Source organism: Scaptodrosophila lebanonensis, unplaced genomic scaffold, assembly GCF_003285725.1.
Source record: "Scaptodrosophila lebanonensis strain 11010-0011.00,11010-0021.00 unplaced genomic scaffold, SlebRS2 tig00000072-arrow-pilon, whole genome shotgun sequence".
Lineage (NCBI taxonomy): Eukaryota > Metazoa > Arthropoda > Insecta > Diptera > Drosophilidae > Scaptodrosophila > Scaptodrosophila lebanonensis.
In genome coordinates this window covers 1,461,158-1,489,004 of record NW_022060558.1, presented here as the reverse complement: position 1 = coordinate 1,489,004, position 27,847 = coordinate 1,461,158, and the positions used below count along the sequence as shown (strand labels likewise).

At 39.0% G+C, this 27,847-nt stretch overlaps 3 protein-coding genes across 9 annotated transcripts in view; 1 reads left to right on the top strand and 2 right to left on the bottom strand.

The window, feature by feature from the left end:
• LOC115625527 (trithorax group protein osa) overlaps nt 1–18,075 on the bottom strand; it is a 57,163-nt gene extending 39,088 nt beyond the window's left edge. For 3 of the 7 annotated variants that reach the window (XM_030520596.1, XM_030520600.1, XM_030520599.1), the window contains exons 1-2: nt 16,747–17,566; nt 14,769–15,890 (exon numbers count right to left, since the gene is read on the bottom strand). In XM_030520596.1, coding sequence (XP_030376456.1) covers nt 14,769–15,734 — 966 coding nt within the window. In that variant the 5' untranslated portion in view covers nt 15,735–15,890; nt 16,747–17,566. Of the gene's footprint in view, nt 1–14,768; nt 15,891–16,746; nt 17,567–17,858 lie in introns of those variants that run through there. The other 4 variants (XM_030520601.1, XM_030520602.1, XM_030520597.1 and 1 more) reach the window with 3 other exon arrangements.
• Nucleotides 18,076–18,297: 222 nt separating this feature from the next.
• LOC115625124 (chorion peroxidase) lies at nt 18,298–21,895 on the top strand. Its single transcript, XM_030520038.1, has 7 exons — nt 18,298–18,564; nt 18,643–18,831; nt 18,891–20,431; nt 20,732–20,890; nt 20,965–21,192; nt 21,598–21,689; nt 21,745–21,895. Exons 1-7 carry the CDS (start codon nt 18,375–18,377, stop codon nt 21,809–21,811), a joined length of 2,466 nt encoding a protein of 821 aa, XP_030375898.1. The 5' UTR covers nt 18,298–18,374; the 3' UTR covers nt 21,812–21,895.
• Nucleotides 21,896–23,303: 1,408 nt separating this feature from the next.
• Nucleotides 23,304–24,326, bottom strand: LOC115625486. The gene is made up of 4 exons (XM_030520535.1): nt 24,220–24,326; nt 23,980–24,160; nt 23,710–23,917; nt 23,304–23,654 (listed from the first exon to the last, which is right to left on the bottom strand). Coding segments are annotated over exons 1-4 (702 nt in total). The 5' UTR covers nt 24,222–24,326; the 3' UTR covers nt 23,304–23,343.
• Between the last annotated feature and the right edge of the window lie 3,521 nt (nt 24,327–27,847).

The following is a 27,847-nucleotide window of genomic DNA, read 5'->3' as shown; positions in this document are numbered from 1 at the left end:
TTACTCCCAACTGTTAAATTTACAGTGTAAATCGATAAAACTGGAATTCGTTCGTTGTAACTTGGTTAAAAGCTTAGCCCTGCAGTCAAAGTACGGCTGAAAATGTTTTTACTGTTGTTATGTCTATTGTTGTTGCTGGCATTGCGGTGGCTGCGGTGAAAAATAAAGAGAAATACATAAAACAAAAAGAAAACAGCTGACACTGGCATGTCTAAACAGCTGCTAAAAGTTGTTAAAGCAGCCACAAAAGCAAAAGCGAGAAGCACGCAGAGGCAGCTGCTCTAACACCGTCCACTGCTTTTAGCCTTGCATTACTCAGTTGGAACTGTTCTTGATGGTTTGCTATTAGATAGACGACCACAACAGTACTGAGAATATTCCGATTGCAAATAGTTCTCAAATAACATACTAGCGTTTTGTTAAGGAACCAAACACTAATCAATCAAGTTTGGAGCCATGATGATTGAAATTTAACTTCATGTGTAGCTCTAGACATTGGTATTTCAGAATATGACGGGCTGTTTATTTGTTTTGCTGCACACCAATTCCAATCCAAAGATTTCTAATCTAAATAAATAATATTCAGTAGTAGGTAGACAGACCGAGCTATGTTTGATAAACACAGAAGGCAACGTTTAAATTCCACTATTTCTGAAGCAAACAGTCGATACACAAAACACAGAAATACTTGTAGAAACTACATAGCTATCAAATTCAACTGTTTTCAAAATATATGGGACTGAAAAATATTGGTATATCGTTGGTATGCAATGCAGGATAAAGGATAACATACGTACTACATACATGTATCTAAGCTTATGTAATTTTAGCCAGAAACATAGTAAATACGATTGTGGCTTCGAAAGTTGGCATCAGAGATTTACTTTTTATTTTAATCAAAAATCGCGATTAATATTTTTTGTATACATATTCTGCATTATAGACCTACACGTATTTCTTATCGAAAACTTTTTACAAATGTTTTTTCGTAGCAGTTTGTTTACGTTTTGTTTGGTATCTCCTGTTGCGATAAAATTTTTTTTTCTAGCGGGTATTCGGGCTCTTTATAGACCGTTTAGCCACATTGCTATTAAATTTCAGCCGCTATCATTTAAATTAAGAAATTTATTCGCATTTTACAGTCGCTTCGGTTGTGTCATTTCGACCCACTCTGGCATATGTGAGTCCAGTTTAATCCATTGTTTATGAACATCGCATCGAGGCAGGAACTGCAGGCACGTTGATCAAGATTGTGATATGTATATATGTATGCATATAAGTACGTGCATTCCAAAATGTGCACGTGTGTAGAGATAGACAAAGGAGGCAGAAGGTAAGAGAGCTACAAGAGCTTAAAAGCCCACACAGCTGCCAATCAGACAGTCAGTCAACTGGTGCCAGCAGGTCCAAGAGCACAGAGACTACTAACGAGAACAAGGTTGGGGAGGTGGAGACAAAACTGCTATTTCATAAAGTTTAATTTCAATTTAGCAACTTCTGCTCCTGTTTGCGCAAAAAGCGCACACAAAAAAGGGAAGTAAAAAGAAGGAAAAAGGAGAAAAACGTGCGGATTACGAGGAGCAGACGCCAGCAGTCTACGAGGACCTAAACGTCAAGTTGGTGAAAAACACTCGCTGCCAGAAGCAGCAACAGCAGACCTAAAGGAAAAGCACTAAAGGACGCCGCCTCTGCCACCGCATACGAAATTCAAACTAAATAACAAATCAGCAAAAACGATGAGAAGCTGAAGCAGTAGGACGGACGAACGAACGGGAAACAGCGATCAGGAAAATGTGCACGACGGCACCAACAACCAAAAGGAAACTTTTAACGATGCGAGTCAGGCAACGAGGCAGCCAGGCAGTAAGGCTGGCTGGCAGCAGGCAGGCAAGCAACTAAGCAACGTGGAAATTTGCCACCCACTCACACAAAATGAAAATATCAAAGTCACAGCAGGCGCAAGGCTATGTTGCTCCTTCGCTTTGTCGTGCGGTGTAGCCCAGAAGTGAGGAAACCACTCGAACTGAATATGAAATGAAGCAACACACATTGAGGAACTCAATCCGTGAACTGTTAATGGGATCACTAAAAATAAGGATCGTCTTTTTGTACCAATACAATATATATATAAAAGAAATAGGGAAGACCAAACATTTAATATTATTTATAAAAAAAAATTACTGTCTACCTATTTGGTACAGTTTAAAAAACGCAAATTGGTCCATTGAATAAATAGGCTGCATCTAAAGTTAGTAAAAGCAAAACTCAATTTAAATATGAATTGAACACTAAAAATGAGTTTAAATATACAAAAATGGTATATAGAGATCTAGGATGTATGAAAACTATAGGATGATGAATTATTAAAGCAGTCTTGTCATTTAAACTATATATTAAAACATTTGAAAGAATGAGCAATTTTATGTATGTGTAAATAATTCAATTTCTACCTGAAACGTTCAACCATCTGAAGTACAATAACTTCGATTAATCCAATTTTGATTGCCCCATCTCACACATTAATATTGATTTATTGTGCAGACATTTTCCACATTTCTCTTGCTGTGCATCTCAAGTTATTACAGTTTTTGAGTGTTCCTATCAATTCAGTCAGCAAAAACCGACAATAACAACAACAACGATGAGGATGGCAGTCAAGACACCTTTGGCGCACGTGGGTGTCTAACAGACATAGAAGTAGAAGAAGAAGACAAGAAGTAGAAGCAGCCAGAAACCGAACTTTGTGTGCCATTAATGAAAGGATTTTCAACTTGACGTGGTGCGAAGGGGAGAAGTTGGTACAAACATACATACAAAGCCATCGCAGGAGCGCCCGAGCAAGTGAAGAGGCGCCCAAGCACACACCCACACATCCACACACACACACACACACATACTCATAACAAATGTTGCTGGCGACGAACAGACAGCAGAAGCAGCAACAACAACAACAACGACAATAATAATAGCATCAGAGCAGCAGCAACTGCGGCAATGTGGCAGGCAACGTTGTCGTTGCGAATGTGCCCAAAGTAAAATGTGGCAATAAATCTAATGGAAACTCGCATATAGCCAGCCAGCCAAGCCAGGCAATGGCAATGGCAAAAGACCAAACCGAACCAGAGACCCAGACCTGTGAGCCAGGCATGACACAGCACAGCATAGCCCAACCAGCACAGAAGAGCAGAGCAGAGCGGAGCAGAGCAAAACAGTCAGGACGAACAACAACAGAGTTGCTCGTTGTCGGTCCACTCTGCAGTGCAGGGTGACAGGAAACATGAATGGATGGTTTTGGGTACCGAGAGCTGACTACATCACAGTTTGTAAGCGCATATAGAAATGTGTATGTGTGTGTGCGTGATACAGTTAAACATAATATAAAACGAAAAGAAACCAAGAAAATTGTGAAAAAATGCTTCAAAACTTTTTCTAGCAAAACAAAATTTGTTTCTAAACATCGCCCAGAACTCAAAACTAGCATACAGTATTATGTTTCAAACTTTGAAAAATTAGTAGAAAGTTTTGCTTAGACGTTAGGGGATGGCTTATAAGTACAAATTTTAATTTTAATATTAAAAGAACATTCCTTTCATCTGTGAGTTCTAAGAGACAATAGAGTTGGAAATGCAAAAGTCACAGCTACGTTATTGTTTCTTGTTTTCGGGATTTTTAATTAATTGCTAATGCAGAAATAGTGTTTAACATAACTTGGAAGAGAGAATTCCTTGTGACAGTTAGTTTTCTTACAAATAAAAAAAATAAAAAAAAATAAAAAAAAAATGCCTTACAATACCTTACCATCAAGTTCGTTATAGGGATATTCCACTATGTACAGGCAGGCCGAGGCAGGCAACAGCAATGTGGAATAACGTAAAAAAGGGAAAACTCATCATGGATGAAAATCAAAAGCAGGCAACGCGGCAAGGCAAGGCAAGAGGGCAGGGCAGGGAACCGTCGGGCAGAAGCTGAAGTGGAATTTGAATTAATGCAGCAAGGGTCGTACGGTCGTACAAACCAACACACACACACACACATACACACGCACACATAGATATATTGCTAACAGAGCGAGTGGAACGAACGAACGACTGACGCACGACGAGCAAAATTACGTTTGAGTGCGACAGGCAGGCAGGCAGGATGGCAGGCAGGACGGACAGACTGAGAAACGAGGCAGGGCAGGACAGGATGACAGACGATAAGAGGGGAGGAGGCAGTAAGCAGCGGCAACTGCTGCCTTGGTGCTGCGATGATGCCGGTCGCTTTGGTCTCTCGTTCGTTCGTTCGTTTATTCGGTGTACGCTTGGTGGTAGGTTTGAGAGTTAAAAGCCGGGCCGGAATGCTCGTTGCCAATGCTGTAAGTGGTGTTGCTGCTGCTGCTGCCAGCCACAACGACTGTGACTGTTGTTGCCAGTGCTGTAAATGTTGTTGTTGTTGTTGCTGCTGCTGCTGTCGTTGTTGGAATATTATAATAACGCAACGAACAAAAACAAAAACGTGCAGGGAGCGTTGTTTGTGTGTGTGCTGGGTTTATAATTTCATGATAACACACAGCCACACACAAATATAGAAAAGCACACACACACACAGTTTGCACAAAAATTGTAGGGGAAAACGTACTTACATACATTCGTAGTAAATGCGATTTTCAGAGCTGAAAAAAAAGGTAAAGCCGGCAGTCAGTCGCAAGGGTCGACCGGCAACGCCACATTGCTGTTGTATCAGTGTGTAAATAAATGTGTTTGCATGTGTGTGTGTGTGCGTCGGCTAAGCCAACGTGCGGGACATGAAACACGGGACCCATGACATGCGACGTGCAAAATTAACAGCGTGCGGCAAAAAAGGACTTGAGCGAAAATAATTTTCAATACAAAGTAGCGACGTCGTTCGCTTTCTCGTCGAGCTTATGGCATGAAAATGCAGCAGCAATGAGACAGTAATGGGGCTGATGGGGCGGGGGTTTTCGTAGTGGGTTGTGGGGTGGATACGCTATGGCTGTTACTGATTAGTGCTGTCTGCTGCGAAATGTTGCACTGTTGCATTGTTATAGAGTCTAAATGCAAAACGACTGCAGAAATATGAACTTTAATAAGCGTACGATCAAAAACAGGAAACGACGGGAAATCAGCTACAAATTAAATGTTTGATAGACTGGGCTTGTTTGGGAACGGAGCGTTGAGCTATTTTAATTCCTTACTATTAACTAGTAGTTACTGGTTATTTAAAAACTGCAAATCCATGCAAGTTATGATGTTATCTAAATGTCAGGGTTGGTTTTAAATTGTGTTTGTAAAATAAATAATGAAGGGATATACAGAGTAGTTTTATTTCGAATAGAATTTCAGATGCCGATTAAGGTTTTACAGTTCGAGCAACCGGAAGAATTTTTCGTAGTGGAACAGCATTAGCGGGAAGGGGAAGCGAGGAGACTAAGTTGCGTAGGTATAGTGTACTAAAAGGGTGATGCGCCAGTTCAGTTGATAAAATAAAAGGCCTTTCCATTTGTAGAGCTTATCCTCATATTCAATGGGTTCTAATGGGTTGTTAAAAAAAAAACAAACCAAAAACGGTCCAAATGTCACAAGAGCTCTCAGTTATTCTAAATCTGAGTACAAACACAATCCACCTTACCACAGAAACGGAACCAGCTGCAATTGATTGCATGCTACTGGTGCCACAGCGTTGCAGAGTTAGCGAAATAAGTGCCGCATGCAATTGCCACACAATAATAACAACAGCAACAGCACAGGAACCGCAATAGCAACACAAGAGCAGCAGAAGGAGCAATGCGGCACAAAAGTAAACGAGACCCAAATAATATCAGAGGCACAGACAGGGCCGAGAACAGTAAAAAAGAGAGAGAGAAAGGGGACACAGGGTATAATAACAAAGGCAATGGCAGAGGCAACGATGTCGACATCGACGACGACGACGACGACGATGGTTATGTGCTCCACATTTTGAAGGTCAAACTTTAAAGGAACTCAAGCACAAACACACACATATTTGTATATATGTACGTCCTATACGTAAATACAGACGGACTGGGCCAGCACACCAGCAACCACAACAACACCAACCGATACACGACGACCAAAAGAAAAGGAGCAACAACACCAGCCCCGATGCATATATATGTATATATTAAAAAAAATAACAACTCGGTAACAAAAACACACACACTTATATACATACATACATACAGAATTGCTAACGGGCCGTTAGCAAAGCAAAAGCGCAGGAAACAGAATCAGCTGCAAAAACAACAACAACAACAACTGGAGCAGCAGGCAGAACCAAAAACTGTAAACGCAACTCGACGATGGGTTTGGTACCCCAAGGTGGAGACGACGGGGCTAAAGGGAGAGGAATTTCTGTTCATGGCCTCGTTCTTCACTGTATTGCAACAGCAGCAGCAACAACAACAACAACTTAAACGGACATACGCACAAGGAAGTACATAAGGAGGCGTTCGTCATCATCACACAAAAACCGGCGCTGAAAGGCTTTAACTGTTTCTGTTTGTTTTAAAGGGAGCCCGGCCAGTAAAGCCGATAGCCATCATGTTGACGAAGCTACGGAAAATGCTCTCCTTGCTACAGGAAATGCGGTTGAAAGAAGAGGCTACAATTGAAATAAATGCGCGCTCTGTTGCACCAAAGTATGTACATATACTTGTATATGTATGTACATCCATGTGTAGTATATGGTTCCTGAAGCATTAGGCTACCACTACCATTTAAGCTATCACTGAAGTTTGGCGTATAAGATATACAAACGATTTATATTACGTAATACGTTGAATTGAACACTTATGTATATTAAACACTTCCGATATTATGTAAAGTACATTTTATTGACACAATAATAGTAGAGTAAAAGCCTGGGAATCATAGGCAACAAGCAAGTCAATTCTATGGAGTTCATGTATTCTTTCATTCCAAGCTGAATTATATATTTTAAAGTTATATATGAATGTGTATAGTATGTGAGTCCCCTGATATTGTTGGGAGTTTTTGTTTCGTAAACGTTATGTTATTTACTAATTCAACTTTACGGGTTCCTTTGCATCTTCATATGTAGTATGTACATATAAAATGTAATATCCAATAACAATGAAGATTCACAGAAACAATAACATTCTTTTTCGAATTTTGGTGAACGAAGACAGTCCCGCGGTTGAAACTATTTAGCATTAGATACATATTTTAATTGCTAAACTAAGTATTTTTCTGAATGTCAAATACATCATTGAAACTGTAAGAAAGAAACTGTAGCATAAGGTTGGTTTAATAACCTATTAATAATCACAATTCTACATCTCATAGCAGGGAAAGAATATTGTCACACTATCATTAAATTAACATTGAATATATCGTTTAATAACGACAGGGGCTTTCTAGTAATGTAATTAATGAATATAAACTATACTTCAAAGCATCTAATTTACTAGATATTCTATGTAACCTTTTCCATTGAAATTTCTGGCCACACACGTTGGTGCGTCGGAAAATATCTTGCCGGTCTGGCTATTAAATCTTTTTTTTTTTTTTAAGTACCATAAGTATTTTTAAATTAGACTTCTGCTTACTTTTTTTTTGTTCTCTGACCACTTCCGGCTGGGAATAGCTGACCGGATAGCAAATAAAAATTGTTCATAACGCCTGGGCGATGATATTCCAATTCTGTCAATTTGTTGACTCTTTTCCCTTTCTTAGGTTTTAAGTTCAAATTTTTGTCTAATGTCGACAGTCAAAGTATTTTGATAAGTAAATGAATTTGTTAGATACTGTTTGGTGCTAACATTGTGACCGTGGACAGATGGTATGGGTATATGGCTTTTACAAACAAAATATTGGCCTTGATGACCATTAATTAACTAGCACTTTAATTGAAAATTGAGAAGCAACTCTTTAATGGAATGACCGACTATAATGCTGCATTGAATTTACTTTCCCATCAGTGTCTTTCCCTTTCTCTTCCCCTTCTATTCGCACACATTCACAGTATTCTCTCCTGCAACTGCACCTGTTGGTTAGCCCCAATGCTTTTGAGTTCTGCGCGTGTTGTACATCCTACTACTAGTAGTTGAGAAGAAAAACCGCGAATAGTAACAAGAGCAACAACAACAACTATAGAAATAACCTTCAACCATGAGGTTGTTTCAGTTGGCACGTGGCTTTGGTTTGTCAATGGCCTGGACGCTTTGGCTTTGCTTCAGCCTCTGCCTCGGACTGTTGAAAGGTTCGAATCACTGTTTTGTCAGACGGGCTCTGTCTAGCTCTTGTTGTTGCTGTTGTTGATGGTCGCAATATGCGTGTACGTGCCATGTGTGTGTAGCATGGAGGCCCGGCCACTTCTCTAACATACACACATACATATATGTATTGTATATGGGTATAGGCATGCATGCTTGTAGGCTGTGCCTCGCCAGGCATTTCAGCATGTGCTGCTTCACTACACAAACAGCAGTCCAGCACCCACACACACAGTCACCAATGAAGGTACATATATAGTATATACAAACATACAACACTACGCACCCCTACGGCCACTTGGCAGGCACCAACAACCGATGTCGGCACCATCATCATCATCACCATTGCCATCGTCATCGTCGCAGTCTCTTTGCCTGCCTTTGCCTCCCTTCTGTCGTCCTCAATGGCATGTGCCCTACTAAATTTTAGCTTTCATTCATAAAATAGGTTAGCACCACGAAGCCGTCGCCACTACCGCTTAGAGTAACCAGAAAATGGGGGGCATGTGTTTGTACGTAGTACATACAAATACATACATACATAAGTATACAAATGTTTGTAACTATGCCTGCCATATGATCTGCTGCTGCTGCTTATCACTGTTTTTAATACACATGGATAGATAGTTTTTGTAGACACACGCACATACATACAACCATTTGTAAGTGTGCATGAAGGTTAAAGGTGATTGCGGGAGGTACGAGGGGGGCTGACGGTGACAACTTCATTCGCCTCATTCTGTGTGTTATCGCTTACAAGAGCGCGCCGTCAATGAACGGCCTTGAAAACTAGTGAAGTTTTTGTTCAAATGTGTGTGTGTGTGGTGTGTCTGTGTGTATGTTTGGCGGCTGCTGATAAGTTGCACTTCACGCAGCCAAAGAGAGAGAACCAACCAAAACAACAACAACAACAAGAGGAAGAAGAGCTATAATAAGTGAGCAGACGTCGGGGTTAAAAATATAAAAAAGCACCAAAAGCAAAGGTATGCAAGGTACATACAAACATACATGCACACTCACACACACGTATTCACAAATATACAAAAAAATCTTTTATTTTGTTTTGGTTGCTGTTTTACGGCCGCTCTACCCCAACAAGTTATTATTTTTGTTGTTGTTGCTGCTATAGCTAATGCTTCTTCCTCTTCTTTGGACATGCACTGGCTTTTGATTATGGCACTGATTGTTGTTGTTCTTCTTGTACATAGTTTTATTGCATGTGCTCTAAAACGTGAATCACAATCATTTTCATTTTTATAAATACACACACACACACACACAGTTACACAATATTTATATACATATGAATGTTTGTGTATAAGAGCCCACACTTTTGCCTGCCTTTTGATCTTGTTTCGCGATTGCTTATTGTTGTTGTTGTTGTTGTTGCAGTTTTGTTGTGACTTATGCCAAAAGCAGCCACAACTAAAACCTACACGAAAAAAATGAATGTTTTCTTCTTTTGTTGTTGTTGTATTTATCAAGAAAGCTTTGTAGGTCGCGTTTTTCTTCTGTCTTTTTTCTTTTTCGTCACATATGTTTCTTTGTTGTCTATCTGTATGTGTAATATCCGCATATGTGTGTGTGTGTTTGTGTGTGCTATAGATTTGTTTATAATTTGCTAAGCAGTCGATGTTGATGTCGTCGCCATCATCGTCAGCCCTCCGCGACGCTTTCAAAGTCAATGAACTTTGTATTCAAACAGCACATATGCGTTTATGTGTGAATATGTATGTCTTTGTATGTGTATGTCTAGTCAACCTTTATAATTCATTGGCAGATATAGATAGGTATGTACATTTGAACTTTTCTAGCACAAACACATGGGTATGTATGCTGTACGACTGGCTGTGTGCATTTATTTGCAATTAATTTCATATCATTCAAAAAATGAATATATTGAACTGGTTAAGTCATTAGTCATTATGAATGCATGGATATGGAAAGAACATAAGCTGTTTGATATTCGGCCAAGCACTGCTAACTCAAATTATCTTCCAATTCATTTCTCTGATCTCATAATGTAACTGTTAGAAATTAACGTATGTAGGTCCGATAAACCTGGAATTTCTACATTATCCTATTACAGTTACCAAAAAAAGGTAGCCATTTGCCAATGGTGATTTAAAAAAAAAAGAGTCAGTAATGTTGCACACTTAGCTCCAGGAGCTAGCCGTGCACATAAAAGAAGCTGAAGCCAGTGCCCTAGAAGAAGACTGCGCCAAGGCTACGAAAGCAGGCAGATTTGCTTTTTACATACATTGTTTGGCAAGAGCTAAGTCGGTCTACCGGAATAACGTAGCCTAAAGTGAATATCTGGATTCCTACAATCCACTAGCGTATAACACATTTGTACGTATACATATTGTATTGAGATTATCTGATATAGGTATCCAACGGTTTATACCTAATAATAAGGAGGCGTCAATCACGAAAAAATGTACTATAATACTTTAGATAATCTTTGCAAAGCCGCATTCATTCTCTTAGTAACAAATAATATAAGTTGTATGCATTCATATTTCGCCGATATCATTAGCAATCATCTTTAGAGTAGTTTTTATTTCTGTATATTATGCCGGCCTTTTATAACATTTCACTTGTTTATAAAAGCTAACACTTCCGCCTAAGATAGCATCAACACGCCATAGGGTTTCATTCTGTAAACTGACCTATGATAATGCATATGGCATTTCTAATGACAACAACAACAGTCACAACATTCGCAATCGATAAAAGCTTTTACACAACAACAACAAGAGAAACAACAATGCAATTAGGTAGGCGGCAGACAACTAAGCAAAATTAATGAAATTTAATTTGTGATGGGAAAGAGCAAACGTTTAAATTTTGTATATAAACAACACATAGCACTCAGGAGGCAGAGAACAGAGGAAGAGAAATCAGAGACGGGTTGAATGGAGGAGACCGTCATCGTACTGTGAGACCGGCATTTGAATAACAACAGCAATGTGTAAAAATATGTACATACATACCTATCTATTATACATACATATATAAAAACATAAACAGAATAAACTTGAACAAGGCAATTCATGTATATTCGTAAGTATGTACATATGTATGCAAATACAATGGGCAACAAGAAATCTCATCACGTGCGCCCGTCGCTTGTGCAACAAAAACAATAATATCGAAAAAATATACATATGTATGCGTTGTAGTACAATAACAGATGGGAAAATGTGATAATTTTATAAAAAAATAAATGCATATATGTAGATTTAACCCGGCCGACATTCGCGATTTCCTTATGTTTCCCAAATTGACTTTACAAATAACTTTTCTATACATTTTATCATAATAATAAATACTATGCATGTATGTATATTTTTCTCTGCCTCACTTAATAACATCATCACTAATGTTCACAACAACAGATTTTATGCCTTTATAGGGAGCTATAATAACGCCAAATTCTTGCGAAATTTCTCTTCCAATAGCCTTCGACATAGCGACTATTAATATGCATATTCGGCTAGCTTCAACTCCTGAGACATTATCTTAGAACTTTAAAAGTCCCAACAACAAAATCACCCAAACGCATTCCATCACCCTGGTACGAGCAAACAAATCAGAAATCGAACTCTCCCACAGAATATTTAAAAAAGAGTTTCCCTCAAGACTCGACCAAATAAAATCCTTACAAATAAATATTACATCGAATCGACTATACAGAAAAGTCGCCAGAAAAGTGCTGCAGAAACAAGCTGAGAAGTGCATGCAGTTGTTCGGTAAATCGTGACACTAGATTCGACGGAAACGGAGAATTTCACGGACAATTTAAAATGCCGAAAAGAAAACTTGTATGCTTTTTATATTAAATTGAAGTTCAATTTTAAAAAATGTATCTTTTCTGTGAAAGGGTTAAGTTATGATTATATAATAATATTTTAGTGTAAAGATTCGTCGAACTTCTACAAATACTACAAGATACAATTATGCAATTAAGTTAGATGCATATCCGACTGACTTTATAATTGCATTATTGTTATAAATGGTTTGTGGCGTCTCAGACGATGTGGCGTCCATGACTTTTCACGCTTATAAATGTTTAAATGCCAATTTAACGCTTGATTGTTTATACTGATTAGTCAATCGGAATCGTAGAAAAAAGTTAAGATTTTACTGTGCTGTTTTGTTTCTCGAACTCTTCGATCGGTTTAAACTAAATACGTAAACCCCACAATCTTATCACTATACTGATTTCTATTACTGTTCAACATAACATTCTATAGATAAGTAAACTTAACCGTGTTATCATTGGAATGAATGTTGATTAGAATACACTTGCATACACAAGCTATGTGTATATCCTTTATATGTATGTATGTAAGTTTTCACATTGTATACATACATACATGGAAATGGCAGGTTTATTAACCCCGAGCTATAAAGTGACAAAAGGGAGTGTAAATCATTGTTGTTCTGTTTACGTCACAACAAATACATATAGTATGTAATTATAGTACTACCTGTTTCGTCATGGGCCAGCCGAACTGATAAAAACATACGTGAAATGTGACAATATAACAGCACGTAGATACAAACACTTACATTTTCACACACACACAAACTTACTCATAAGTTTACACATACATGTGTATTTATGTACACAGGTGCATTTATTGAAAGTTACGAAATGCGGCGGCACATATTTTTGTTGCAACTTCGTGTGCTTCGTGTGCCACAAAGAAGCGCAAAAGTGCAAGTGGCTGTTGTTATTTTTATTGTTGCTGCACAAAATGTGCAAGGAGGGCATAGATAACAGCAAAAAAAAAAGAGGAGAGGAGAAGAAATATGCACACACACTCACAATGGCACAAAAAGAAGGCGGTGCAGGCAGTACCTTTAAAATGTGTGTGACGTCGACGTTCTCTGCTTTCAATCTCAACGCGCTACTTCACTTTATTTTTTTCCCATTTCTTGTGTTTTTCTTACAAATTTCATGGCTTCATTCATGAAAACCAACGGCTGCGACAACAACAACAAGCACTTATTGACAGAGGCATATACAAATATACATACATACATATGTATCTAAAGGCACATGCCTGCTCCGCTTGTTGTTGTTGTTGTGGTAGCAACAGCGGCACAAGTGGGCAGAAGCCATAACATTTGTGTACAATTTTTTTTGCACTGCTTCTTCTTCTGCTGCTGTGGCGGCGGCGGCGTCCGCTTTTTTGTGTTGCCTTTTCATGTTTTGTTGTTATTGTTTTCCGGCGAGTGCCGGCACTTTGGCAAGTTGGTTTATTTTTTTATTGTTTTTTTTGTCAGACTTTCAGGCAAATTCGCGAAATATGTTTCATGTCTGTCTGCCTTCTCTTTCCCAGTGTGCATGTATGTGTGTGCACGAGTGCATTTATGTGTGTCAGTATGTCTGCTGCACTGCATGTTCGCCTAGCGGCATTCATCTTGTGTGTGAAGCGGCAACTGGAGGGCATATAAAATATATAAATCTTTGCCAGTCAAAAACTTAAAAAAAAAACTTAAATCACAAAAACTAACAACTACAAAACTTTAGCCGCACGGTAAAATAAAACGTGGACGTGCCGCCGCCTTCCCTCTTTAAACAGAGGCAGAGCAGAGCGAGCAGCGAAGCTCAGAGCGCAACAGCGAATGTGAATGGGTGGAGAAGATAACTAACATAAATCTAGCTCGCGTTTTGTACATGTATTGGTATTAGTGTTAGGTGCCGGTGTGGTGTCTGTGGCTAGACTTTACAGTGTGTGCGTGTATGGGGGGACGTCACGAGGTCGATGAAATGGAAATCAGTGTCAATGTCAAAAAAGCACTAAAAAAATAAAGAAAACGACCACCACAAGCCGATACTACTCCCCCCATTTGTAGTTCAAAAATGTTTACGTTAGGACTCCCCTTTCTGTTTTTATTTTCGAGACAAGCGACATGCTAGCGGTGTTAATGGTAAGATAATTAATAATGCCTATTTTGGAATATGAAAAACATTATTTGTGGGCCAATTTTTGATATGGGAACAGTTTGAGTTTCAGCATTATTTTTTTTTTCAGTTGGGCAGCATAAATAAATTTGATAGAATATTTCAGTTATAGATTTGATTGAGACTATAGAAAGTACATACATACTAATGTATGTATGTATTTATCATCGTTGTTTTTCGAAAGGTTGGGTAAGTATAGAGATAGAATATTTAAATATTTGTTTGCACAGTACATCAGTGCAACAATAATTTTGATGAAAATGTAATTTGATAATATTATATTCGCTTATTCTGCGGATTCAAATATGTTAGCCATGCGTTTTTTATAAAGTTTTTACCTAGCGGGTAATTGTTAGATATTAGAAACTGTCTTATAACCTGAACTATTCGATTACTAATTAAAAATAGAACCACACAAATTGATGAGCCGATTTTTGTGAATAAATGTAATTAAATATGTAAACTATAGTTTCTTATTTTTGAAAGACTTCCTAAAACCACTGTTAGAAAAATTTTGATTCAAGCACTTACCGGTGGTGGCGTTCTATACTGCTGCGATGGCCCCAACTGCGGACTGTAGGGTCTCGGCGGAGGCGCCCAACCGCCCTGTTGCGCTCCATATGGTTGATGTTGTGGTGGCGGAGGTGGTCCGCCCGGTTGTTGCGCATTTTGTTGATGTTGCTGCTGCTGTTGTTGTTGGGCTGCTGCAGCCGCTGCCGCAGCTGCCGAAGCAGCTTGCTGTGGGTCATAGCTATTCGCGTACCGATGCTGCGGCGGTGGCGGCGGATTTGATGACTGCAGCAATGAATTCAACGTAGGCGTTGGCCCTTGCGGCGGTTGACCGGGTATATAACGTTGTTGAGGTGGTCTATTGGGTGAACCACCGGTACCTTGCTGTTGTTGTTGCTGATGAGGTGGTGGTGGTTTGCCACCCGGTGGTGGCTGTTGCATTGGCGGATGTCCATAGCGGTAGGGATCCATATTGGGATCACCAGCATGGTAACGCCCATAGGCAGGATGCGCGTGTGGATGTTGAGCGCCAGGTGGCGGGGGCAGATGTGGGCCACCGTAATCATCTTTCACGCCAGGAGTATGTTCGGGACCACCGGGTGGTGGAGCTGGGCCTTGTGGTGGCGGTGGGCCACCATGATGTTGCATGTGCGGTGGCGGCGGCCCTTGGGGATGTGGTGGTTGCTGCTGCTGTTGTTGTTGATGTAGATGATGATAGTGTTGCATGACGGCGGATGGGTCAGGTGGTGCACCAGGCGCTCCGCCAGGAGGTGGTGGTGGAGCACCATATGGATGGGGTGCGACGCCACCACCACCTTGTTGTATATTAGGATCACTCCCATTGTTGGGCGTTGGGGGACCACCCGATGTTGGTGGTGTGGCGCCACTCGCGGCTGCGGCAGCCGCTCCTGCTGTGGCCCCACCTGCACCACCAGACGCAGCGCCGCTGGAACCCTGTGACGAGGGCGATTTTATTTTTTCATTCATGGCCTTTTATGTTGCTGCCGGTGGCTGTTGTTGCTGCCGGTGGCTGTTGTTGCTGCTGCTGCTGTTGGTGTTGTTGCTGGAGAAAAACCACCGACAACGTTGACGCTGATGACGACGACTTCTCCGACTGCAGCGGCAAGTTTGAGGTTATGTTAGCTGCAAGTTGTTAAAGACATTTGTTATTTGGTGTACATTATCATTGTGTGTATTGCATGTTAGGACAATTCAAAAACAACAACAAATGCATACATAACCAATCACAAACACACACTCACACACTTCAGGCACATTTTAATTGTTAATGCTATTGAAAATTTTTTGCTACCATAGCTTTTTACTTGGTCGTCCGTTTATTCATAAGTTCGCCACGCGCGATGGCAACCCAGTCACACTCTCTTTTTTTCTCAGAGGAGTTTGAGCTCTCTCGCAAGTGCTCTCTTTACATTTGGCGGCTACAACACGCTCTCGCCATCTCACTTGCTCTAACTTGCACTGTGCTGGCCCATGAGTGCGTTCTCACTCTCGCACTTTTATATGCGCCTGGGAAGGCTTTATTAGTTTTTGTTGTATGTGGAAACGGACAGTAATGATTTTTTTATCGTTTATTCGTAATTATACGGATTTTCAATGTTGAATTTTCACAATTTCACAGCATTTTCGCGAAACATAACAAATGCAAAATGCTGTAATGATTATTCATTAGCAAATTTCAATAGTTTGTAGTCATTAAAACGACCAATTATATGGCGAAAAATCGAATTTTCTACACGCGCACAAACGCAAGCGGGCGACACACATACGATGCGACAGCAAGTTGAACAACGACTTTCAATGGAAACGAACGAAGCTACAAAATGCGCTGCTGTGTGGCCGCCGTTCATATATGTATGCATGTGTGTGTGTAGCGCGCGACTTGCTGGTTATGCGTACTAGTGTGAGTTACGAGTTTTTTTAAGGAGTAGCAAAATATGCTACAGACTAGCTAAATCTTTTGCTATTTGCCTTTACTTACACATTTATAACATTTTTATTGTTGCATATACACATACATATGTACGACGTTTGATGGCCTGTGTCCGGGGGTCGCGGTGGCCTACAAAAGTAGTGCCGAAAAATAAACACCACACACACACACGCACACACTGATGATGATGACGATCTTCACTTTGCCGCTCTCTCACAATTATATTTTGTTCTTTGGCCACGGACCGAACGACGACTTGAACTAACGCCCGGTAGCAGGAAACATTAGACAACAATTATAACGATGATGTGCAGAAGAGAACAACTCCATCTGCATATTGCAAGTATATATTGTGTTGTTACTAATTTTTACGATTAATTTTTCACTTTGGTTTTTTACAATTTGCTTTTATTTTTGCGCGCTCTCTCTCGTTTGCTGTCGCCGTCGCAGTGTTTAGCTCGCTCGCATGCGGCTTTTTTTAATAACGTTTTTATGTGGGTGCGAGAGAGACAACCACTGGGACGCTCCGCTCTGCTGCTTGTTACATTAATTTTAATGCCGAATGTGACAACAAAACGAGTTTCGCGTTTTCAACAAATGTTTTCCAGGCAGCAGCCAAACTATGAAATTTCGGCGGCAATTGTTGTTTGCGAAAATTTATAAATAACAATAATGTGCACCGCTGCTTGTTTTCATTTGTTGTTTTATGCCTCTTCTCCTCATCAGTTAATAATTGCAATTATAATAGCGCTCGGTGCTGCTTTGTCGTCGTCTCGTTTGTGCTTCGTTTAGGAAGTTTTTTTTACGTTTTGGTGTGGTTTTCTTTTTTGGTGTGGTGTTGATGATGCAAGGATGTGGCTGCGGGCCGACGTTTTTATTAATTTGTATATATATATATATATATATATATATATGTATATCTGCTTGTATGTATAATGCGTTTGCAATTATACAATGCGCACTTGCATATCACACACACTTTAGCTTTAGTGGAGGAGCTCGCTGGCAGCTCCCATAGCCAGGTTGCGATTTACGTGGCTGGCTGCTTATTTTTGTGTGGTAAAGATAGGATAAGTTAGTCTTGGTTATTTTTTCTTCTCTTAACTATACATCTATATACACACACTTGTACACACATGCACACACGCACGCACACTTACACATAGAAACGAATTGAATTGTATGCAAGTCTGGTGGTGCTGTCTGCGTTGCCGAAGAAAAATGTTCGCAATGCTCGTACGTATGCAAATAGGGATTTTTAATTTGATAACTCACACGCGTCTATTCGCCAGTTACACTCTGTACATATTGTACACAATTTTCGCTATTAATTTGGTGTATTTCACTTAATTTTCTTAATTATTTCGCAGCATGACGACGGAGCTGGCCACTAAAATCGAATAGACGCGAACAGTAATGGCGGACAACATTGACAGACGAAAGGAGTGGCAACGCTACATATGCAGTGCTGTATTGGGTTGGTTATCGTTCGTTGGGAATGGCTAAGCTTCGCATGGTTGTATTTAGTTGCTAGTTCTGCCAGGGCTGTTTGTCGACGTGGTGGTGAATGGCTAAATAGCACCGTTACATTTGGCGCCATTGCAAAATTTATTAATGCAAAAAAGTAGTAGTGCTTAACGTCTGTCTTATTTAATGTATATTGTGTTTTAATAAACATGTTCCGTGTGTCTATTTATGTAGTGCTGATCCTGCACATTGTTCTCGTAACACAAATTAGTTTGAGAGTGGCGGCCTTCTCACTGCGCCAAAATGATTTAACCAGTGAAAATAATGAATCTGGAAGAACGCATGTGCACACGACGCCTGCTTCTAAGCCGTTATTACCGCCAGAGGATGGTGGCATGTGTAAGTAACTGTAAAGTTGGTCACTAAAATACTGCAAATTTTATAGTCGTCTTGCTCTAACCCATATACTTGGCGCAGCTCATCACGATATGCCGCCAATTAGTGGTCTGCTTAGGAAATGTGCTCCTTGTCCGGATACTGTGTTGTGTGTACCACAAATTCAATGTCCAGCCCATGTGCGGATGCATGACCATGAGAAACCGCAAATTTGTGATTTACCCGGCGATAAGTTTGGGTATTGCTGTACCTCTGGCCAAAATCACACAGGTACACCCACATATACATACATAACCTCAAAATATTTCAATACTAATTGGATACTATAGTCTCCAATCAGAACAAGGCACGTCGTTCGACCTTGCCGTTAATTCTGCCAGTCGACGTGCTGGAGGAGGCTCGTAAGAACTTTAAGCATCTCATGCAGGACATTGCACAAATTCCAGTGCATCCTGGACAACCAGATTTTACGCATGGCATTATGTTTCATTCAACGCCGCAGGAAGATTTGCATCAGCAACAGCTAAGCAATAATGCATTGCAACAAGTGATAACCAGTCAAGTGTTTAGCAAGAAGGAACATGTACCTGTGGATGATTTTATAACCAATAATGTTCATGTCAAGTTTACGAAGACGCCACTGGGTCGGCATTGTGGTCCGCCTCCAATTTGTCGCAATATAAACGATACCTATCGCAGTTTCGACGGCACCTGTAACAACCCGCTGCCTCATCGTTCGCTTTGGGGCGCCGCTGGCCAGCCAATGGAACGTTTGCTCCCACCTGCTTATGAAGATGGCATTTGGATGCCACGCATGCATTCGACAGATGGCTCTCATTTGGTCAGCGCTCGTGAGGTGTCGCGTGCTCTTTTGTCGGACATTGATCGGCCACATTCCAAATACAATTTGCTTTTGATGCAATTTGGTCAATTATTGGCGCATGACATCTCGCAAACGGCTTCAGTGCGGCTGGAGAATGGCGAACTGGTCCAGTGCTGCACACCTGGCGGCTTAAGCCACTTGCCACCGCATCAAACCCACTTTGCCTGTATGCCCATTTCAGTGTCGCCCGACGATGAGTTCTACGGCTCGTTTGGCGTCCGTTGCTTAAATTTCGTTCGCTTGGGCCTAGTGCCCAGTCCTGATTGTCAGTTGAGTTACGGCAAGCAGCGGAGTAAGGTTACACACTTTGTGGACGCCTCACCCGTTTATGGTTCAAATGAGCAAATGGCGCAAAGCTTGCGCACCTTTCATGGTGGTCGGCTGAGCATGTTTGATGACTTTGGAAGGCAACTGTTGCCGCTGACAAGGGATAGGAAGGCTTGTGATAGTGATGAGCCGGGCAAAACGTGCTTTAAGTCTGGCGATGGTCGCACCAATCAAATCGTGTCGCTTATTACGCTTCACATACTTCTAGCGCGGGAGCACAATCGTGTGGCAGATGCGTTGGCGATACTTAATCCTTCAGCCAGCGATGAGTGGCTTTTCCAGGAGGCGCGGCGCATTGTTATTGCCGAAATGCAGCACATTACCTACAATGAGTATTTGCCAGCGATTATTGGACCTATGGCCATGAAGCGTTTCCGTTTGGTGCCGCAACATCATGGCTATGCTCAGGGCTATAATATTGATATTAATCCGGCTATAACGAACGAGTTCTCTGGAGCAGCCTTTCGCATGGGCCACTCCACAGTCGACGGCAAATTTCGTATACATCGGTCACAAAAGTCCAATATCGATGAGGTCATTAATATACCGGACGTTATGTTTAATCCTTCGCGCATGCGAAAGCAGGAATTCTATGACGATATGCTCCGAACATTGTACACACAGCCCATGCAATCTGTGGACAGTTTTATTACACAAGGGGTGAGTTATCTCAACTATTGCTCTGTAAGAAGAAAATCAAAATATTACAGTTGGTTCGAATCACTTGTAATACTTGAATATTTACTAATACTTTTAATTATGGTTTCACTCATTATAGCTAGAATGTTAAGAGGGATTAAATTAAATTAACCTTCCCATTAACCGTTTTTTTATTGCTTTGTATTTGATTATTTCTAAAAAGTTTACCAGATAATGAATTTTCGATTTGAATCATTTAAAGATTAAACATTTTTTAATAGAAAAATTATGCGAATAAATTTGATTTTTTTTACGTCACAGCTCAGTCGTTTTCTGTTCCATGGCCACAGTCCATTTGGCTTGGATTTGGCTGCGATTAATATACAACGTGGTCGTGATCAAGGCCTACGAAGCTATAACGATTATCTGGAGGTGATGGGACAGCGGAAGTTGCAGAGTTTTGGGCAGCTCCCTAGTGAGGTATATACTCGTAGTGCAGTCTATTTTATTATCGAATTACACATACAAGCTCTTCAATGCTTACTTTTTTGCAGGTTGGCGCCAAACTGGCTCGCGTTTATCATACGACTGACGATATTGACCTGTGGGTTGGTGGCTTACTCGAGAAACCTGTCGAGAATGGTTGTGTGGGCAACACATTTGCCGAAATCATAGCCGATCAGTTCGCTCGCTTCAAACAGGGCGATCGTTACTTCTATGAATATAATAGCACAGTCAATCCCGGCGCATTTAATCTCACCCAATTGCATGAGTTGCGAAAGGTGAGTTGGTGAAAGCGTTTGAGACAGAAAGTAGCAATATCAACAAATTATCATAATTGATGTATATTTCGAGCTTTTAATTAAGGGAATCTAGTGAGACACTTATTGAAATGTTATTAAATTTTTAATATTTATTTGTACTAAAAGCTGTACACAGCCAACCAGACATATCTCCGTGTGTAGACTTCTTTCGATTTCTCCATTAGAACCGGTAGGAAGGAATGGGACGATCGGTACATGATATTTAGTATTGATTGATTAATTTCCCTGCCACCTGTAACAGAGCAGCTTTACTTTCTGACCACAAAGGCATTGTTTCTAACGTAGTAATTGCACAAAGTAGTAGTTCTACTAATAAATTACCATTTATTTAAACTTTCTTTTCTCATAAAAATAATATTCAAGGTGACTATGGCGCGATTGGTATGCGACAATGCCGATCATCTAACCTTAAATTCAGTGCCTTTGGCGGCCTTTGTGCGCCCCGATTTTGCTGGGTAAGTGATCATAACTGAATTATTAGGCCAACGATTAACTTGACAATAATTGCAGCAATTCAATGATACGTTGCGATGATCCGAACCTGCCTGTCGTGAATTTGAATGCCTGGCGTGTTTAAATAATATTTTATACAATATACTATATAGTAGTTTTATTATACTTTTTCCTTTTTTTTCAATTCAGTTTTAATTAATGATTGTTATAAGCTGGTCCCTTAATTAACAGATGTTGTAACCGAAAATGTGTGTTTATGTGCCGATACGATTAAGGTGTAATGTGTTTTTAAAAATATAATTAATTAACAGAACGTTAAAGTTTACTTTCAGAACTGTAAAAATAACTGTTGAATGAAAATGGGCGGCACTTAAAGACGACATCGATGTCGCATTGTCTGGGAATCACGATTGACGCCACTTGCTACACGTGTTCCGGTTATTCGTTAAATAAGCTTTGTTTCGTTTGTTTGGATTGCGTCTGAAGTAAAGGTTTTTGTGGTTACTGCTGATATTCAATATTCATTAGCACCCAATTCGTTTTGCTTTAATTTTTAATTATGCATGTGAGTCAGCTAAAAACTAATCGCCAGAGCATCAATTAGTTGTGTGTGTTGTAAAAAAAAATTGAAACCAGAATAAACCTGTTGCGCACGTTCCCCCGAATTTCGATTCGTGTTTAGGGAATCCTGCGGCGAAGTTGTTGAGGCTTAGCGAAGCACCTACTTAACAGATAATTAGTATGAAGTAGAGCAGAAATATAAATCTATAATTGTTCTATGTAGGACTTTCAAATTGAACAAATACATCCGTCTACATTCGTGCTATTCATAGGCTGTAAAGTGAATGATGTTTTTAAACAAAAATCGCTCACAAGTGTCGACTGTTGAGTCAAACTTGTGTGAAACAAACCATGCGTACACATTTCTGTAGCCCGAATATATGGTTTAAATTGATGATACATTTATCTCTTGGAAATGCTCAATTCTATTTACATATACATACATACGTATGTATGTATGTATCAATTTTCGACAGCATCTTCGGTAATAACGAAATATGGCGGACCAACATGTTCGTCGCCATTCACGTTGTCACAAACATTTTTAAGGCGCGTATGCCTCTCAAACAATTGCTACGATAGACTTACTTCATCAATTGAAACGTTTGGGTACAAGTTGTACCGAGTTTTAAAGCAGAACCTAATGATTGACCTACATACATATGTATTTGCTCGATGCTCATTTGTGCACCGATGACCCAAGCATATGTATGTACCCTCACTTTAGACGCAATTACTCCGCTTCCACTCTCATAAAACTGTTACTGGAAGTATGTGTATACTAATTACAGAATGTTCCGCCAAAAAATGTCCTATTCCACAAGTCCTGTCTTTTCGACCTTCCCCTCCAAGTCAGCTGACAGCAACAGCTGACTGGCGACGCTTCCATTTGACTGGCTAATTGTTTTTAAGTTCAACCAAAAAAAAAAAATATTCCATTTGCATTAATACTATTTGCGAGCATTTGCGGAAACACCAATTAAATGTTTAAAAGGTACATCGCAAATGTTTAAGGTGCGTATCTGATCCCACTTGGGCGAAATAAACAATTGCACTTACGCTCCTTATTACATATTAATTTTATTTTTAACATTTTTACTCTCTTCTCGAATTTTGCTGGACTAGTTTCTCCAGCAGTACATTTTGCTTCTTCATCAGCCCCACAATCGTTTTTGTGGACGACTTATGAGCCTTCTTCAAATTGTGGAACTCTTTTGCGATGGCTCTTAATGCTAAGATTTTCTCTGTTGCGAGCGCTTCCCGTTTTGCCGCAGACTTTCGCGAATGTCTAAAATCGATCTTACGCTTTTTGGTTGGAGCCTCGGGACTGCTGTCATGACTATAGAACCTCATTTCTGAATCATCCATACAACTTGCATTCCTTTTATATTGTGTCGTCTCAAGTTCTGAAAAATATTTACTTTGTTACAGCTGTGTGCATTTTGGTTTTGTTTCTCTTACCGGTAGACGAAGACTGCTCATTCTCGTCATCCTCAGCCTGGGCCTCGTCAATCTCGTCTACTACGTCGTACATATTAAGCAGGACGGCAATTGCATTCTCTGCGGCCGTCAGCGGCACATGATTATAGTGGCCGCCACAAGTCGCGCTGCTTTCCCTTTTGTTTTTCGCAATTTTGTTTCTTATTGACTGTTTCCAGTCCTTCCAAACCTTTAAATAAATATGCATTAATTACAGATGTATGAATTGCTGTATGTGGATGATGTACTTACTCGTCGCCATTCTTCGACGGTCTTACACGGAGGGCCATTTTCATTCAATTGCGCGGTAAGCGACTCCCAAGCCGCAGCGGCAGCAGCCCTATTTCGGTTCGTATGGCCTCGCGCAATGTTGGAGTGTTTTTCCATAAATTCGATGAAAATTACGTTCTGTTGTGGCGATCTATGTTTTCCCCTGCAAAAGAAGAAGCACTTGAAATTTAATTCAGAAATTAAAAAATTTTACATACTTACATTTTGTTTGCTGGTTCGTCTTGTATCTTTTAAAATGACATTTAGCTACCATTCACATTTTCTCTAACAAACAGACCTGCCCACTCGGCGACACACAATTTTCGCCAAGTTTTTTTAAATGTGTTCGAAAAATGTAATTTTGTTTTGGGCCAAGTGGGCACCTCTATTTTTCTGGTATTTTGGATGTTGTGTGTGAATGCTAGTGTATTAACTAGAGATTCAGTAATTGCTAATTTAATAATATTTTTAAAGGATATGCAAAATATTTTTGATGCAGATTGTTCAAAAAAACTATAAGGTTTATATTCCAATATATTCCCATTCTTATTCATGCTACATTTTTTTAGTATTAAACAATTGAATTCTAAGGATTGCTTAAAAATATATTTTCTCCATACAATTCATTTAGTGCCAATACGTTTTATTGTACAAATAATTTGGAACCTTTTATGGCGCTTTAAATAAATTAATTAAAATTATGAATCGTACAATCTGTTTAAAAGTTCTATTTTTAAATACATATTTAAATTAGAGCAATAAACGCGTTGGTCCAAATATACATACGTTCTTTCATCCCATATAACTAAGCTACTCTACAGCTATAACTAACTATTCCTTACTTTTGCTCCTCGTGGCTAAACTAGGATTCCAACGTTTGTGTGCCACCCTTCCCGAGAAGACTGCTGCTTATTAATCTTCCGTCGCTGGTCTGTGCTGGGAGTTTTGATCATACAGGCTCTTCTGCCTCTTCTCATTTTTATCCCTAGTTTCTTTTACAACTGATAATGCGTTCCAAAAACCCTTTCGGGTTTTATGCTTAAATTATAACGCTCTGTTCCACCCGCCCTAAATCGAACTCTCTCCTCTCTCTTTATAGAAAATTCTCTTTCCTCAGCTACGTATCTCCGGAGTGGTAGTAAATAGTACAAAAGTAAATTAATTATCTTTTAAATATTTTCTAAATTTCCTTTCTCTAGTAAATTTTATTTTTAATATTTTTGTTTGTTATTGTTTATTTACGCCTCTGACTACACTCGGCTGTGAATTGGAGCATAGCAGAATTTAGATAAGATCTTAAGCGAAAGTGATTATAAAAAACGATGGAAGTTTACGGCATACAGTTATTTTTAATAAATTAAGCCGAATTTAAATAATTTTTCTGGACCATTCACCGAACATGGCCATTGAATATATTGCTATCGCTTCATATGTTTTTAAAAATAAAAAAATCTTTAAATGCAAACAGTTATAAAATAATAGCCAACCGAGAACTCGAATATGCTAAAATATTGCAAGGACAGGGTTTTCTTTCTATATTGAACATATAGAAATTTTTAGAGGCCTGATAAAAGCCGGGTATGTCCGGCTGTGTCATTTTTTCGTTGAAATTTTTGAACTAAACGCCACAGTTAAGATTGCATGAAAAACGTATTTATGATTAATTAATAGATGCATAGGTCGCCTAATGAAGTTAAGTTAATTAAATAAAACTTTGTTACAATTTTATGAACAACCTCAGATTGTACATAGGACAGGTCTAACCTCTATGGTGACATTTTTAGTTTCTTTAACTTTAATTCACGCTTAGTTGCTAATTAGATTTAGTAAAATATTTTGGACCCATTGTTGTTGTGTCTCCGATAAATACTATGTTTGTCAGTATATATAACACAGAAGTTCAGTCCAGTTGTACCTATGGACGTCAACTTAGCATTTGTCTAGACAATTAACAGCTTGTCGCATTTGCAAACAGCTTCGTATGCAAATGACAAATGAAAATTGTAAATGTGTGGCAAATTGTTATTGAATTGTGGATACACACGAGTATGAATAAACAAACGTACATATAAATAGGTCCATTTTGATTATTTGCTCCTCTATTTCTTCTTTCATATTGAAATTCGTTCAATAAATCTATAATATGGCAGAAGTGGAAAAAAATTTAATTTCTAAAACCCGTCGTGCTTGAGATTTGGAAACATTATCATTTTTTTTTGCATTTTTATTATAAAATGTGGTGATTAGCCAAATTCTAATTGTAATATTAATCGAATCGTAGGGCGTTTAACAAACAGGTGTAGCCGGCTGTAGAATCTTTGCGACTGGTCTCCCCTTCTAATTATATTTTCTTCTCCCGCTTGTGTCAATTTGCTGGAAATTATTATTTTTTTTTGGATCGTGTAAATAAATTCTGTTTATATTTGCCAATACGTCTATAATTGTTGGACATTTATTTACATGTTGTTAAAAAGTCTTTTACCAGAACGAAAATTTTCCATGTCCGTTGGGCAATATTATTTTAAAAATGTATATGTATGTACATACTATATGCATATGTATAGAAGGGACGATTTGATGATGCGATTTGCTGTGGTTGTTGTTATTAGTAATCTGAAAAAATGTTAGCTATAAAGGGAGCATTCCTCTTACATCAACTACATTAATAATAATCAGATGAAAATGAAAACTAGTTTATGTTAATTATATTAACCTGGCAGAGCTTAAAACTGATTACTATTGGTTGACTTTTAAATATGTACAAGTAGATAAGTTGTGCCCCTTCACGTTTTGGTTGAGAGTAGAAACGTAGAGATAGCGAAGATTTGTGCGCAGTTGAGAAACGTTTATGAAAAATATCTTAAAAATAATTATTTATGAACTTAAACTGAATTAATTTATGTGTATGTAGTATATAAATAAAGTCACTGAGAAAACGTAATAGATAAGCAACGACTAAATGTGTTTAACACTCATTTTTCTTCAAAATAAACATCTATATTCAGGTAAAGTTATATTGGAAATTTTGCAAAAAGTTGGTCGTTTGCTGGTTTTATAGGTCTGCACTAAGCAATATGTATAAAAAAGAATTGGCTCGTTTTATTTTTCACGTAACTTTCCTTTTCCTAAATAGTACACATTCTAATGAATCTAATCTATAGAACATCCCAAAACAGATATTTGCCAGAAAGGCGCTGGTAGCGAATATAATGAATATTCCAATTTTCCAATCGATGCACAGCGATGTTGTATCGATATTACGTGACATTCGAATAGCTTCCAGTCTTAATCTACTTTTCTTCTAACGACCAAATAGAATTCAATATGGTAAAATGTTTAACTGAAATTTCAATTTAAAATTAATTATTTGGCAAATTATAAACTCGTTAAAATCAAAATTTTGTCGTTACCTCTTTGTATGGAATTTGGGAATTTGGATTGTGGCTTAAGTAGCTTTGGATATTGGCCTATTTAGCATTAAAACGCAAACTGGTTTCGTGCTATTTTATGTGTCAATCATAGATCGGAACAAAACGTGCACAAATTAATTAGTCTGCGCTTAAAATCGAATCGATATAAAATATTCAAAAGCTGATAAAAACATTTTATAGCTGTTCGCAAAACAAAAACAAGCAAAAATTTCAACAAAAAATTCCACGTTCTTTTCCCCTCAATATAAAGTTATGAGCTGAGCATTCTTAATTGAATTGGCTTTGTGTAGCAGCTGTCAAAGTCAATTAGTTCAATTAATTATATTGTTGAATTAATTTTCTAAAGCTAAGACGCAGTCGCTTCTCCCAGCGGTGGGTCCCCGCCGTCAAGAAGTTGGAATCAAAATGTTGGCAATCAG